Here is a 16,123-nt window from a genome sequence, read left to right as displayed (position 1 = left end):
TAGCCACTATGAGCATGTACAGTTTCATCTGCAGAATGGAGAAAAAAGAACTTTTATGGTGTCTTGCCAATAAATTCATCTCTGGGGAACCATCAAAACAGAGGATGCCTTCCTGTAAAGCAATCACTGATGGCCTACCAGCACAGAAAATATCCAGCTCTGCATGACAATGACAGTGGTGCATGAGCCAGGCAGCAGATCCTCAGCCAAAAGGCTGTGTGGGACAGGTCTGTGGGTCTGACAGGCTGCAGGGAGGAGACAAATTCCAGGGCAACCAAAGAAGGCACAAAAGAGAAAGCTATAGAAAAATCAGAGAATACTGAAGAGGAGAGATTGGATTTAAAAACAGCAGGACAAAGAAGGGAACAGAGGGGAGACTTCTATAGAAGTATCCAAACTTTGAACCTCTGCAAAGGTCACAGGCAGAAATTCCTGACCTACACAGATTTAGATAGTGAAGATCAATCAATGAGATCCATATCCAGGTAAAACAAGATTTCAGAAGAGCAAGGGCCATTTCTGGCCTTCATTCCATGCAAAGTCAGTGCTACATGCAAGTGCTATGCAAACCCTTCACTCTGATCCCAGAAGGAAAACCAGAAAAACCTGGCACAGAGCTGGTCCCTTCACTCCTTTCAGGGAAATAAGGGAGGAAGAGGAAATCTCCTGGGGAGATCCTACTGAGAGGCAGTAGGATTTTTAAGGGTGTTTAAGACTGAAAAGAGGAAGGACAAAGGTGCATGATCTCATGATCCATACAGAAAAGGCAGATGAGAAAGAGCTGTGGAAAGGGCAGCTCAGGAGAGGGACACTGTTGCTCTTCCTGCAAGCAGGAAGAACTGGGAAGCACAAATCGAGTGCAACTGCTCTTCATCCAATCCCTCAGACAGCAGAGCAGCCAGGACTTGGCTCTGGCAAGTCAGTGATTTACAACCTAAAATCAGAGTCCTAATAGAAAAATAACATCCTGTCAGTGTAAGTGATGGTGCTTGCAGAGACCTGCCATCCTCCTGGAGCAGCTGCTCACCTCGACCTGCCACGGAGTGGGCATGACCAGCAGAAAATGGGCTGTTCTGCCAGGAGGGATGGGGGATTTCACTGGTTTACAAGTCCAGGATATCCCCCTGAGCAGGGAGCTCAGACACCCAGCAGTGCTCTCCAGGTCAGCAGCAGCTGGTATTCTGATGGAAGAAATACAGTTTCTGCTAAAAACTAGAATATTGGTGAAAAATGAGGTGAATGCTGCGAGCACAGGAGGAGACAGAAGCACAGGGCCAACAGACCACACACCAAGATCAAATTTTGGCTTTAAAAAGGGGCCCAGACAAGAAGCTCACACCTTAGCCACGTATTAAAAAGCCTGGAAATCAGTATCTCCCTGAACAAGAGAAAAGTGCTTTGCAAACAGGAAAGGCATTTCTAAAAGAAACCTCTTTTGGCCTGATCTCCTCCATTCCCTTTCCATGGAGGACACAGGGGTGGTGGCTGAGGAGCAGCTCTGACCCTGCAGCACCGTCCCAGGTTTGCTCAGCTCCTGAAAAAAATTAACACAAACCAAGCGTGGTTCGAAAGGATCCAGGCATAGGGATTAACAGCAGCAACAGCCCCCCAAAGAAACAGCTCAAACAACCAAATTCTGCACATTTGTAAGTAGTCGAGAATCTGCAAGCCTCTCGTGGGCTGAAATTCCCTCATATGCAAAGCTTCTGTGCAAATAACAAAACAAACCCCCAAAATTCCGCAGAGATGACCCGGGTTAATCCCACCCTGTAAATCCTTCCCTGAAAGCCGCACACAAACCCCGGGCTAGTCACAGCACAAAGCAAAGCCCAACATTACCACCTGGTGGAAATCCTCTTCTGCTACAGCCACAAGCAGAAAAAAACCACCAAATTAATTCAGTTTTAGGCAGGGGCAGAGTGTTACACCAACCTCGGGCTCAGTCCTGCACACCGAGGGACCACCAGCATCTGTGGGTTTAAAACCCACAAGTTTGGCAGCACAGAAAAATTACTTTCTCTGGGAGAAAGGCAATGAGTCCACATGCAGAGCAGTCTCCACATGCCCACACTGTTTTCCTTCATTTCATCTATAGATGCCACAGAAGATGCACAAGAAGGAATTTTTTTTTTCTTTTGTAAGATAAGACAAAATTTACAGATTTATAAATTGTGACAGCCACAGAAGACTCAATGTTACCCTAAACACCAACATCAAACCCAGCCACTTAGGAGCCCAGGTGCCAGCAATGGGGATTTTGGACTCTTCGAAGCAGTAATTTAATATTCACATCTTTTGTCGTTGCCAAATTGTTTGAACCCCCTGTTGCAGAGACCCCCAATTCCCAGGCAGACGTTGTTCAGCCTGCACTGCTGAACAGCAGAGCACAGCCCAAAGAGGAAAAACAGGGAGGAAAGAGTGACTGCTGAGGCTGAGAAAAAACAGCACAAACAATACAGCTGTAGCTAAAAAAAAGGTCATATGTCTCTCAACTTTTTAGCAGCCCAGATACAGAACTCTGTTCAGGCAATCTCCAGCCTGCTGAACAGTAACCACGGGGCTCTCTGATGGACCCCATCAGCATTTGGGAGCTGGTGGATGGCTTCCAGGCTGAAGGCACCAGGAAAGCAGGGAAGGGGGATGGGAGAATGCAGAGCCGGAGAGGCGAAAAGTGAGAAACAGGAATGAGATGCAAATGGAGACACAATCAAGGAGCGTGAACTACAAAAAGAAAGAGGTGGGACGAAAAGGAAAAGGGAAAATTAAATGGTGGGAAAGTAGAGTAATAGCTGTAAGAAAAGGCAGAGAAATACATCTGGAAGGTAAAATGGAAAACTGAGGGAAGGGACTGACCAGGAAGACCGATGTGTGCAGGTGAGCAAGGCGACCTCATCCACCCCTTCTGAATCAGCCTTGCTCCACTCATTTAGGAAGGCAGAGTCCATCTGTACCTCTTCAGTACAACCCCCCTTCTCTCTGACTGGAGACCCAGAGACCCAGCACCTCACCCCATCTCCCTGCAGACACCCACACCTGCCCACGCTCACCCTCACAGATTTCCTCAGCTCCACTCAAACCCACCAAGAGCCTGGGGCCAGTGGCAGCTCAGCCTCAGCCTCTCTGCCCCAACCCACCCTCCAAGCCAGGTGAAAAAAACCAAAACAAACCACAAGACATAACCCCCCCCATCACCACTGAGATTTCCCAGCACCTGAGAGGGTGGTGCGAGCATGTTTGACGTGGAAGGAAGATAATATTAAAATCCCAGCAGTGCAGGCTGTTACTGTTGTGCAGTGGAGAAATCCCAGAGCTGAAGCAGAGACCTGTCCTACCAGAGCCTGCCCTGTGTGATTTTAGTGGGAGTGAGGGAAGTGCCACGGCTCTTATCAGTGGCTGAGCAGGAGGCAACAAGCTCGAGCTCAGGAATGAACTTCATCTGGTGGCACCAGTTCCCAAGGAGTGCCTGCAAAAGAGGAAGGATCTCACCTAATGGCATTGTGGTTCGAGCCTCAATGTGTTTTACTGCAAATGCCTTGCTTTTGGGGGAGGAGAGGGGAAGAGGATCCATCCAGTCTAGTCCAGTGCTTCTGCTTCTTCAGGAGAGTCCAGTGGAGCACAGACAGCACAGTGTGAGACTGAGGGGAAGCAGAAAACAGGAGAGAGTGCAGGGAACTGGACACAGAAGGTGGAGAAAGGAACACAACGATATAAAGCCAAATGAGGATAGAGGAGACAAAGCATTTCTGTGCATAACTGTGGTTCAGGGCAGACTGAGCACTGAGGGAGCATCACTGGCACTGAGGAAAGGCCACGAGAGCATCTGAACTGCAACAAGCGCAGCAACGCTCCCCCCAGGATTCTGCACTACAGGGCAGTGAGCAGAGGTTGTGTGAGGATGCACGAGCCTCCCAGGGCAATGCTGAGACTTGGCAGAGCCCAGAGCTGAAGAAGGATCACAACCAAGCCCCTGCTCTGCAGAGAGCTGGCCTGGGGGTGCAGCCACCATTCCCCAGGAACTCAGAAAGCAGCGGAGCATCAGTAGCAAAGTACAATTCCCATTTTGATATGGGAAGGTACAAGGCAAGGAGAGGAGTAGGAGTGCCACTGATCTACTGTTATCAATATTTATATTATGCCAGTAGCTTATGAGCAATAAAAATATCCAAGGACAATTTTATAGGCCAGATTCACTGCCCACTCGAGGCACAGCCACAACAATGGTTTGCTGCACTGTCTTGCACAGAAAGGCTCTGAGGTCTTCCAAGTCCAGAGTTCTCAGAGAGATTGACAAATGCATTGCTGGAAGACCTGGAAGAGACGTACAAATATATCTAAAATGGCAGAAGTGATGTTTAATTGTTTCCACACACCACTTAGCAGCGGGTAGTAACAAAATTAAATAAAACACGATGAGGCCTTTTTTAGTACTTGCCAAACGCGAATGAGAAATGAGCGGGGACCCAAAATAATCCAAGAGTTTAGCGATTACCTGGGACTTGCCATTGTGACCACATTGCACACAGCAGCCACACTCAGTCCTCTGAACTGGAAGAAAAAGCTCCCCCTGCAGCACGGAGCAGAATTATCAGAGAGTGCTGAGAGCAGAGTTCCAAGGAGCTGCGAGCATCACTTTACACCAGGGAACGCAACCAGAGCTCAGGGCACTGGTTTACCCCCCTCAGGGACCCCTCTCCCAGGAGGGAGGCTGACCCCAAGTCCTGGTGTGAAGGAGGCATTTACCCCTTCAGAGCAGCGTCCTGCCCGTAACCCAAGGCCGTGGCACAGCTGTCCCTTCAGCGAGGGGAGGGATCCCCACACACATTTGTTGTCACCGATATCAAGGAATTTGGTGCCAGGTCTGCACAGATGGATCCCGTGACACAGGACTAATGACATGCTGCTGGCACTGCAGCTTCACAGGCTTTCAGCCTCAGGCACCCACAGCCACTTCAGCAGGCACACGTGGTATTGGAGGTGCTGGCAGCATCCCCAAATCACAAAACAAGTAGCAGAGGCAAAATTGCTTTGACTTCCAAGAAAAAGACACTGTGTACAGCCCCAGAACAGGCAGCAACTTTTGCAAATATCACAGGATGGTTTCAGTTGGAAAGGACCTCAAAGCTCATCTCATTCCACCCCCTTGCCATGGGCAGGGACACCTCCCACTAGACCAGGTTGCTCCAAACCCCACCCAGCCTGGCCTTGAACACTTCCAGGGATGGGGCAGCCACAGCTTCTCCGGGCAATAATTCCCTCCACCAAGCTGACATTGCTCAGACCCACGACTGTCAATGCAGTCCCGGATTAATCTCTCCAAGCTGCAGAGAAGAAACAGATTGTTTTCAGAATTCAGGCAAAGGCTGCCACCATCTGCCTCTCTAGACTTCACTGTCATCCCAAGTGACAAACGGGCTTCCTCGTGCCTCTGCTCTTGGATGAGCTCTGTCCCAAAAGAGCTGCAAGTCAAATGTTTTTCAGCCACAATAACCTTTAGGGACTAACAGAAAAAAACTCCATAAACCACCTTAGCCTGAAGTGGAGTGGAGATCTTGATCCTTCTGCTAAATGTCCATCAAACTTCTTCACTTTCATCAGAAATTCACGCTCTACTCCTGCCCTGCCATTAGTATTAGAAAGGAAAAAAAAATTGTCTAATATGGAATTTATTTCCATGATTTTTTTTCACCATGGGTGTGGTCAGACTTCCTTTTGCAACAGCCTCTTACAACTTCATTCTCCTCCTCCAGCCTCTCTCTGGTTCAGTCTCTCTCCAGGTTGGATTAGGCTCAGTTCTTTTAATCTTCCTGAATAGGCCATTTTACCTCTGTAAATCCAGAAGCCATGAAGGAGAATAGCTGTCATAACTTACATCCTGGTTGCCTTTGTAACAGGCACAATCTACTACATTCATGGTTTTACATACAATAGCCAGACCAGACTGATTAAACCCAAAAGAGAACACATTTAAAGGAGCCATTTATCACCAAATCTATTACTTTATAGCAGACATTCTTAAACGAGGGACTGGTTTATTAGGCCAGTTCCATCAGAGGGGATGCTCATGTTTTCTGTTTGATGGAAAACTGAATGCTTAAGGGGCAGACACTTTCCAGGGCAGCACAGGAGAAACAGCTAATTGGAAGCAGCTCTGAACACAGGACTGGGCCTCAGAAATACTCTGCAGTCAGATTACTTTTGGGGGCATTCTGGAGATCTTTCCAGCATGGGATCCCTGAATTTGGGTCACACATAGTCCAGATCCTTCCTGCTCAGGACAGACAGCCACGTGCACAGTATCAAAGGGAGCAGAATTAATTACTGAGGTTCTGTGGTGCTGACAGAGAGGAATTGTGGAGCACAGCTATGAAAATAAACACTGCCTACCGCCAATAACAAATGGTGTTCCTTTTCTTCTTCCTTTTTTTTTTTTTTTTAATAAATCAGGAAATTACTTTTGCAACTGCTACTCCTTTGCCCTCATCTCTCATCCCAGAGGACAGTGTCATTACCCGGGCTGTGAAGCATCACAGGCAATGTCAGCCTTCAGAATGTGTGTCATTGATATCTCTATTGTTAATATTACCTATAATTTCTTTCATTGCCTGCAGAACTCACTCAAACCTGTGAAAACAAGCATTGCAAATTCAGGCCTAGACTCAACCAGGTAATTCATAACTGAGAAAAGAAATCATAAATATGGCAGGCTGCAGTAGATGTATCAAAGGTGAAGCCCAAAAGAACCCTGCAGCACACTTCCAGGGTTTCCAAACCAGCAAATACATTTATTGGAGGCCTGAACGGTGCAGCTCATGGCCACTACACACCTGGACACGTATGGCAATACAGTTATTTTTAAATTTGGACGTGCTGCTTTCCAGTTTGCACATATACCTGCAATGATTTTGCACACAGAACAAACCACTACTTACCTCTGAAGTATTAAAATCCCGTTGTGATTATCGCTCCTTAATCAAAACTTTCCTAAACTGATCAAAAGGGAATCACAGGTTGCAGCTGTTACCTTGCCTTACTACTGGAAACCTCTAGCATGAATGTTATTGCCTTTAAATATCCAATGTTTGAAGGAGGAAGCAAAGGAACATTTTTCACAGGAGGCATGTCATAAATTAGGAGGTGATGGAATTCATTTCATCAAGTATTTCCAGAGATGTTTCCCAGCCGGTTTGTTGTTTACCTTAAGTGATCAGAAATAGTCTCTTCCACTTGTTGGGCACAGGAGGTATCTGTGAAAGGCCATCTCTGACATGTGTCTGACAATTTCCCGTGCTGAAAAGCAGTCTGATTCCCAAATGGACAGCGTGGAGCTTTTATGGCACAAGAATCACATCGAGGGAGGAACAGTTGCAGCATAGCAAATGCACTGGAAAAAGCCTCAAGTCGTGCCAGGGGAGGTTTAGGTTGGACAATAGGGAAAATTTCTTCCCTCAAAGGGTTGTCAAGTTCTGGCACAGGCTACCCAGGCCAGTGGGGGAGTCACCATTCCAGGGGGGGATTTAAAAAGACATGTGGCCCTTGGGGACACGGCTTGGTGGTGACCTGGGCAGTGCTGGGATTGGACTCAATCTTAGAAGGCATTTCCAACCTGAACAATTCTGTGATTTTTACAAGGTTGCTATTTCTGACACTCTCTCTGTAAGAAACAGCCTCTGCTTGCAAAGTTTTACCACCCCTGGTAGCCCCCTTAAGAGCTGGTGCCGGTGTAAGCACAACTTTCCAGAGACCAGCCTTGCCTGAAACGGAAAGAAACCATTTACCACCAGCTCCTCATGTCCCACCCTTCAGCACTGTGCCAGAGTAAGGTGGTTGTCACTTGCTGTGGTGCAACTCCCCCTTGGAGCAGCACATTCCATCTGCTCCCACCTCCCTGTGCATCTGCAGCTCACAGAGTGACACAGCCCCACCTCCCAACCCCTTGTTGTGTGGGGCTCCTGTGGGGCTTCACCGTCATCCTGACAGCCACTGTCACAAACCCCTCTGGTCATTTCCCTCCTCACTCTCACAGGAAGCCCTTCCTTGAGAGAAAATCCAAGATTAAACGCAGGTTTGTATTCGGGTCTTGCAAATGGACTCACCTCCAGCATCCCTCATTTTAACCTCGTCTGCTCATCACTCCATAAATATCAACCTGCAAAGCTCCGGACGTGTTGCAATTTAGATCCATGCTGTCCCCTGAGATTTAATGCCTCCTGAATGTCCATTCATCCTTATGCATCCCCTGGGGACAAAATCAGAGCCAGAGCTCTATGAGAAGATTGACAGGCAACCATTTTATGAAATATTTTCCAGAGGAAAAATGTCCGCAGAACATCTGTTGGACTTTAAAACGAAAATTACAGCAGCTCATGTGTCCTACAGTTCTGACAGGTCAGACAAAAGCATTTTCAGACATAAATGTATACATTCATATACAAATAATATAAATGTCTATAGCTTAGTTATATATAGTTAATATTATTGTATGTTGTCACATTGTTTTAATACTTCTACATCGCTTAGATAAATATTTATACACATAATAATATATATCAATGTTAAATATATCATTTAAAGGCCACAGTTCACAAAGCCAGCCAGCTGTGTTGAAAAAGAGAAAAGGGCAATTCTTACAGAGAGTGGCCTTTGCCCAGAGCTGGGGCTGCCTTCTAGGAACTGCCTTTTTGGTCTTATAAAGTTTCAGAAGTTTAGTTTAACTTTGTTCCTTACAAAAAAGAAAAGGCAAAGTAATACTTTCTTGGAGGATAAAGACTGTCTTAAGGATGGTTCAAATCTGAGCAACCTCAAAAAGAGCATTTTCTTCCAGAGAGCCTGATTCTTCAGCTTAACAGGCATTACTCAACAGAGAAACCCCATTTGTTTTCCCTTTCTTTGGCTGGACTTTATATCAAACCCAGCTCCTTTCCTGCAGCACAGCTGCAGCCATCAGTCCTCTTTAACCACAGAACAGTGCACTTTTCCTTCCCTTCCTTAGGGGTGTTCTCCCACATCAGGCACCTCCCCAGTTTTCCCTGCCCAATTCCACGGCATGATTTTGTTTTTATGCATTTATCCTCTATCACTGCGACCTTCTCTGATTTCTACTCCCACACTCACCTTCCATGTTCTCTGGTCACATGTGGCTGACACCCCTCCTCCTTTGGCTGACCCAGCAACTCTCCAAACAGGATTTCTGTGGGGAACACACCACCTCTACCCAGGAGATCTCACCAGTTCATTCATTTCCTTCCTGCAGATCATGCCTTGGATTTTGATCCCTGCGTTCTGAGCGTCCCCAGTGCCAGGGCTGCACCCACCGCCATCCGCTGCCATTTCACATTCCAGCTAACCAGAAGTGGTTATTATGAATCTGAAATGGTTCTGTCTGTCCTTGCTCTCTGCATCAAAAGATCAGTAATTCCTCAGCTGTCCTGACACAGCACAGGAGCCCAGACACAAATTCCCCCTCCTCTGCCAGGAACCCGGGATGGTCCCAGTCCTGTGGTAACAGCCCATGTTATTATCCCCTTTTCAGGAATAGAGGCACGGGCTGGGCACCACCAGACTGGCCTGGAATCTACAGTAAAACCCTCTGAGTTCACACACCAACTTGCAAAAAATACAAGTGAGCAGCCTTATCCTTGGCAGGATGCTCCCAACTCCCACTCCCGAGCACATTCCCGTGGAAGAACATTCCACCAGACTACGAGATGACTGAGTGCTCAAGCAGTCACACTAAACAGCGATATGATACAACAGCAAGAAAGTTTCTGGCCTTTATTTGAAGGCTTTTACCAGTTACAGTAAGAATTGTCATTGCAAACCAGGAATTTTTAAAAAAAAAAAAAAGAAAAATAAAAGTTAAAAAAAAAAACAAAAACATCCACGAGGTCACCTGCAAGTAAGACATGTTGGTACAGAAAGGAGATGTGCGCTTTTGCTCCTTCCATCCTGTTTGTTTTTCAAAGAACTGATAAACTAAGATACTAGAAAAGGTTGGATGCTATTGGAATATCATTCCAGCAGGTGAGCATTTAAAATTAACAGCGTATACTGTACCAGGGTAACAGAGTAGCTACGTTAAGTCTATGGGTTTGAGTTGGGCTTATTGTAATTTGCTTCCCAAAAAAGGACATTAAAAAACAGATTATGCCAAGATATCTACAACAGAGGCATAAGTTGACTCTCTGAGTTTGTCCCCATTCTATTTATAACTCATCTTGGTAGCAAAGAAGTGATGTAAGCAACTGGAAATCTGAGCAGCATGTGACTGACCAGATTGCCACCGCAATTCAGCTTTATAACGCACGTCCAATATGTCCACACATCCATCAGCCTCCCAAGGCACACCAGCAGGAATTCTGACTCAGCATTCTCCTAGCAGGAAAGGCTATTTACTTGCTTTGTCCAAAAATCAACCCATCTGATAAACCTGGGTGCTTCGCAGTTCCACGCACACGATCCTGTCAGAAGATTTGAAGCAACCAGGTCCCAGTGCACAACTTCTGACCTCTCCAAAAGTCATCTTCACCTTCAGCCACATCCTGCTGCCATCTTTTTGCTCTGAGTTGCTGGAATAATGGAGTATTTAGAGTCGAAAAAAAAAAAATATGCTTCCGACTTCAAAGCGAGGTGAAGTAATGGTAGAGAAGATTTTATGTGCATCAAAACCCAGTCCTACGTCTGCGCTCGTGCCAGTCCAGCCCCAGCTGTGCCACACCAGCAGGCAGTGCCAGCAGTGCCTGTTCTCCAGATCAAGGCACCCACAGAGCCCTCAGGGGCAGGGAGGGTGCTCCCCAGCACGGGAGCAGCCCTTGCAGGGATCACTTCCCTTTCCAAGGTCAGATAAGCCCCATGAGCACTTCTCTGCAGATGCTGGTCTGTGCACACAGCTGTGACAGGAAAACTGAGGCTCATCTATGAAACGCACTTCAAATCAAACAAATCAACTCAGTTTACAGTCAGTCTGCTCACAGAGCCTGTTGTCAGAAACAATTAACATCTTGTTCGTTTATAACTAATAAACCTGTGTTTTAGCAGTTTCAAAACACGTTAAACACACACATGTGGCAGCATTCCTGTTACACAGCCCCATTCTAACACCACGAGGAGGAGGAAGTCAACACCACACTCACATCCCATCCACTTGTGGGAGGGAAAAATAAAGAAGGGAATAAAAAAAAAAGAAGATCTCAAGCAACCATTCCCCCCAGCACACTCCAAAAGAAAGTTCCAAGATTACTGTTACTGAGGTTAGCAATGCCTGGGGCTGGAGAATGGAAGCTGAAATTCCAGGTCCTGCAAGCTTCACCACGGAACTACCACGAGCTTCAGCTCTGCCTAATTGTATCTGAAAGCACGAGAGACTCCAGCAGACATGACACTCTTGAAATACAGAACTTTATTTAGAAACTGCTTAAAATAGAAAAACCCTGTCAAGAAAAATCCAAGTCAAATATGGTTTCTCAGTAAAATGGAGTTTTAGGGCAACAAAAGTCTAAAAGGCCACAAGAGAAATAGCACCACTGCAATTTTAAACAATGGCTAGATACTTGCATTTTTGGCATTCACTGAATTTGGGTTTTTCTCTGAACTTCACAAAGATTCATGCACTACACAGTTACCATAAAATGCTCTCCTACACACATTTTGGGACAAGCTACCACCAGGAACAAATGAATACAAGCACAACAGGACTGATCAATCTCAGTAGTGAAGGGGGGTCAGAAGTCTTGCAGGATCTTGCCAAACACAACAGTAATGAGGGGCATGATAGCAAAAAAGGACAGTTAAGGAAAGTACTTTAAATATTAATATTTAAGTTAGTCTCAGTACTGTATTTTCTGCAATAACATTAGCTCTGTTAGCCAGCATCTTTTAGTTTTTACCCCAGAAGACTACTGAACTGGCAAGTATTATTAATATGCCCTGGTCTGAAGGGGAAAAAAAAAAAAAGAAGAAAACAGAAAAATATCATCCTCATATGCTCAATTCACTTTCATTCAGAGCCAGTTGCACAGTGCAAGTCCTGTTACAACTTACTGGGTGTGATCAGCATTCCTTGGGATGGGAAAGGGAAAAATGAGAGACCAGAAAGGATTCCAACGGAAATGAAAATAAACAGAACAAATAGAAACAAGAGCCGGGAAGAAAAATTACGCCTGAAGGACATTTTAGGCAGTAAGACTGGATGCCCTTTGCTTTGTTTTTCTTACAGAAAACACAGTACGTTTTGGCAAAGCCACAATGCCACAGAGAAAGGCTTCAGCACTCTTCAAGGTAATTTATGTGTCTCAGCTGTTCATACTCCCTCTAATCTTGTGACAGGCAACGTTAAGGCCCATTTCATCGAGAACTAATCACTTAGTAAGCAGCTTTACATAGGAATGGAGTTTTGTTTTAATAGCCCCTTTTGAGCACTTGCTGACACAGTGAGATTGCCACGCAAGGCCTCTCGGACAGCAGTGAATGGAGTTAAACAAACGTCTACCCCAATATGAAGCACATAAAATCTCCCATCACATTACTTCAATTTGGCATATGGAAGCATATTTTAAATACTCTTAAGGCATTTATTATAATTTCTGTGCTGCAATTTCACATTAACTCAATCTTTTCTGTGAGTCAGAGTCTTTAATTTCTCTACTGCACACCACCTTAGATACAAAAAGAGTCTTCCCACAAACCAGTGTTTTACCAGCAAACCATTCTGCAACGAGTTCCAAATATTCAGCCTCTTGCTCCCTAAATATACCACCTCGATGTGAATACTGCTCTGCTACAGCGTGAGAAAGAGCTCCTAACTCAAACCCACTGTAAAAGTGAAACTTCCGCAAAGTGCACTTTAAGAAGAGGTACTTTTTGCTTATGAAAAGAAACCAGTGAGTCCTCTAAGAATAAAGTGGAGTATTTTACAGTTAAGCACATGATCTGGGGCAAAGAATTCTGATGTTGCTGCTCTGCTGGTACAGTATGTGGTCTGTTAATACTCTTCTTGTTCCTCCTGCGGCGCTCCTTCGTCAGGTATCACAAAGCCTTCCTGAAGGGGAAGAAAACAAGTGCTTTAATGAAAATCTGATGTCAAACCAGTTCCTAGCTACTCTGTGTGCCTTATCCCCCCTCTTTTACTTCAGATAGATACCCCTAAGCCACTGTTTACAGTGTCAAGATGTATTACAAGAAGTATTTTCCTCATCTTTGATCTATTTGTTACACACTTCTCATGAAAGGCCAACCTTGTTTGCTGCCTGACTATAATTATGCTATCTGCTCCTTTATTACAGGAAAAAGCTAGGCCATAAACCTTACGGAAAAAAAAAACAAAAAGTAGAACTAGAAGGAGCCCTGGAAAGCAAACCAGCTTCCAATTACAAGAGCAGGGAGGAACTGTGCAACACAGTTTGTAACAGATTACTTACATCTGTGGCATACTTACATCTGTGGCATAAAGAATTTCCACAATCCTCTGCAACACTGGATCATTCTCCCCTTCATTCTCCTGGCAGATCAATTCAATGTTCCTCAATTTGCCAAAGTAGAAGTCTCTCTCCTTCTCCAGATCTTCAACAGTAAGTTTCAATACGTTGATCTGCCAAGGGGCATCAATAATAATTTATCCACCAGAGACAGAATTCAGTAGGGTCTATGCAAAAGGCGGGTCCCTAAAGTTCTCAGAAGGGCGTTGATATGCAAAGCACTTCAGCAGTAACCAAGATATGGGGGGAGGGGGACTGTGAGAGGAGGAAAAGGGCTATTTCTCAAATTGTAATATTATAATATTATTGCCACAACAAACATCCAGTCCAACACAGGCAAAACCACTCGGAAATTATAAAGGCTGAATCCATGGTAAAGCACTGCCTGCCTGCAGTCCCCCTTGCTCACACATTCTTTCACGACAACTCTCCCGCTGACAGCAGTTTCAGTTGTGTTGCACCCAGGATTTCAGTGAGGGAGCAGCTGCTCATAGCTGTGTTGGAATGCTGTGAGAGCTGCAGCACAGCTGTGGAAATACTTACAAACCATGCTATGTGTGACACGGCACACACCGGGGTTAAATGTCTGGGCACTCGTGTGCAGGAGGGGTTTCACTCCCGTCAGGAGAGCAAGACATTTTAACAAAGGCTTCCAATTATTTGATTTTAAAGGAGCTGACTGGACTCAGAGAGTTTTCTTCCGTTTGCCCAACCCAGACACTTCACACTGCTGGAGAAGCAAACCTGCACACAGCTCTGCCAAGCAGAGGTCACTCGCTGGGCTGTGCTGAACCCACCTGCTCGATCAATCCGGCCGATTCGTCGTCTCCTCCACCCTTTTTGACCATCCCAGACCCAGCCTTGGGAGTTGCTGGGGTCCTCTGTGCAACGATGGGCCTCTGTGGGGCTGCAAGATTAATTCACCAATTAACTCTAATTAATTCTCCCTCCCATAAAGGTACTATCTCCCCTCCAAACACGCTTAGGCATGTGAGAGTTTGAAGATACGTATGTTCCTTCCTTGACTCCATGTGACATGTGGGGGGGTTTCCTGGCATGTCTTGGCACCAACCCTTGCCATTTTCTCTTTTAGAGAAGACTGTTCTTTCTGTAGCCTCAACACCTGGGCACTACAGCAGCCTCAGTGCCTGAGCCTAACCCTTCTGAAACAAGATGCAAAATACTCTAAGCCCATACACTGATTTTAAATAGCAACCCAGCCTTCATTTCCCCAGAGTTTCTGATGATCTAGATAATCCTTTAACTAGTTTCTCTACCTGCACTGCCAGTTCCAAGAGATTTCCTGGGTTTGTTCATGACTGGAGCAACAAGGTTTGGTGCTATTGTGTCTTGGCCTTGTCGAGCAGCAACAGGATCATACTCCTTCCCGTCATAGTTTGCATCAAAAAATTTTTTGAACCATTGAACAAATTCGAAGTTGTCCTGAAATTTTCCTTTCACTAGTTTGTCCACAGGAATTATCTGAAGCAGGGGGAAAAAAAAAAAAAGTCAGACTCATATTAAGGGTAAAGAACCTCTGTATTTTTATATAAAGTTTGAAAATGAACGCACTCAGAAGACATACAAATCTAATTCTTGTCCAGTCTAGAGGAAATCCTCCTTGACCACAACTATCTCAAATAGTAGGATTTTTGCTAGTAATTGGAATGAAAAACAAATCAGGCTCCCTGTGAGAGTCCAAACAACTTCAAATAATTTGCAGCAAGGTTTCTGCTACACCAAGCTCATACACAAATCTTCCTGTCCATGTGGAGCTGGCTCAGGCAGTGCTGGGGCTGACAAATAGGAACTGCTGACCAAATCCACAGCCTGCCAACACACAGAACTGCCACAAGAGCAAAACATCACCTTTACAGCAGATTCCACACCTCTGGAATGAGGTGTGTAACTGAAGATCATTAAAAAGATGCAGCAAGTGGAGAAGTCTTGTCTGTAGGTCACGAGCTGAGGGCCATGACCTGGCAGGGAGCAGGAGCCACGACTGTTACGTGACCACAGATTCATGGAATCACAGAATGGTTTGGGTTGGAAGGGACCTTAAAGCTCCTCTCATTCCAACCCCCTGCCATGGGCAGGGACACCTTCCACTAGCCCAGGCTGCTCAGAGCTCCACCCAACCTGACCTTGAACACTTCCAGGGATGAGGCAGCCACAGCTTCTCTGGGACACTCTTCCCAGTGCCTCAGCACCCTCACAGGAAGAGTTTTTTCATGATGCCCACTTTCCAAATGACCATTCAGCATTTGGAAGCCACACTGGTTGTCCAGATGCGGACAGACTGCACAAGCCACTGTCCCCAAGCAGACATTGACTCTGTGTTGGAGCTGCTGCCAGCACACAATGAGATGTCTTCTTAAAGAAGGAAAAAGCTTTGACGCAGGAAGTTCTACATCCTACCAAACTGTCTGTCACTAATACCTGGATAAATCCCCCTTCCATAGGCTGAACTGTCATTCGATCTGAACGAGCTTTTTCACAGATCTCATTTTCACTCGCCAAGAATCACATGGTTTAATACCTGGAGGTATTTAAAAGCTGTGTAGATGTGACACTTGGGGACATGGTTTAGTGGTGGCCTTGGCAGTGCAGGGGGAACAGTTGGAATCAATGCTCTTGGAGGGCTTTTTCAACCT

At 45.7% G+C, this 16,123-nt stretch overlaps 1 protein-coding gene across 1 annotated transcript in view; it reads right to left on the bottom strand.

Moving 5' to 3' along the window:
* Positions 1-9,758: 9,758 nt before the first annotated feature.
* The window catches only part of MAPRE1 (microtubule associated protein RP/EB family member 1), an 11,153-nt gene continuing 4,788 nt past the window's right edge, over positions 9,759-16,123 (bottom strand). Inside the window, exons 4-7 of the mRNA XM_027894977.1 lie at positions 14,747-14,951; positions 14,267-14,376; positions 13,430-13,582; positions 9,759-13,033 (exon numbers count right to left, since the gene is read on the bottom strand). Of these exons, the coding sequence (XP_027750778.1) occupies positions 12,977-13,033; positions 13,430-13,582; positions 14,267-14,376; positions 14,747-14,951 (525 nt within the window). The 3' untranslated portion in view covers positions 9,759-12,976. The remainder of the gene's footprint in view (positions 13,034-13,429; positions 13,583-14,266; positions 14,377-14,746; positions 14,952-16,123) is intronic.

The sequence above is a fragment of the Empidonax traillii genome, unplaced genomic scaffold (genome assembly GCF_003031625.1).
Source record: "Empidonax traillii isolate 1590-97213 ecotype Southwest subspecies unplaced genomic scaffold, ASM303162v1 scaffold448:size1359114, whole genome shotgun sequence".
Classification (NCBI taxonomy): Eukaryota; Metazoa; Chordata; class Aves; order Passeriformes; family Tyrannidae; genus Empidonax; species Empidonax traillii.
This window is presented reverse-complemented; position numbering and strand designations above follow the sequence as displayed.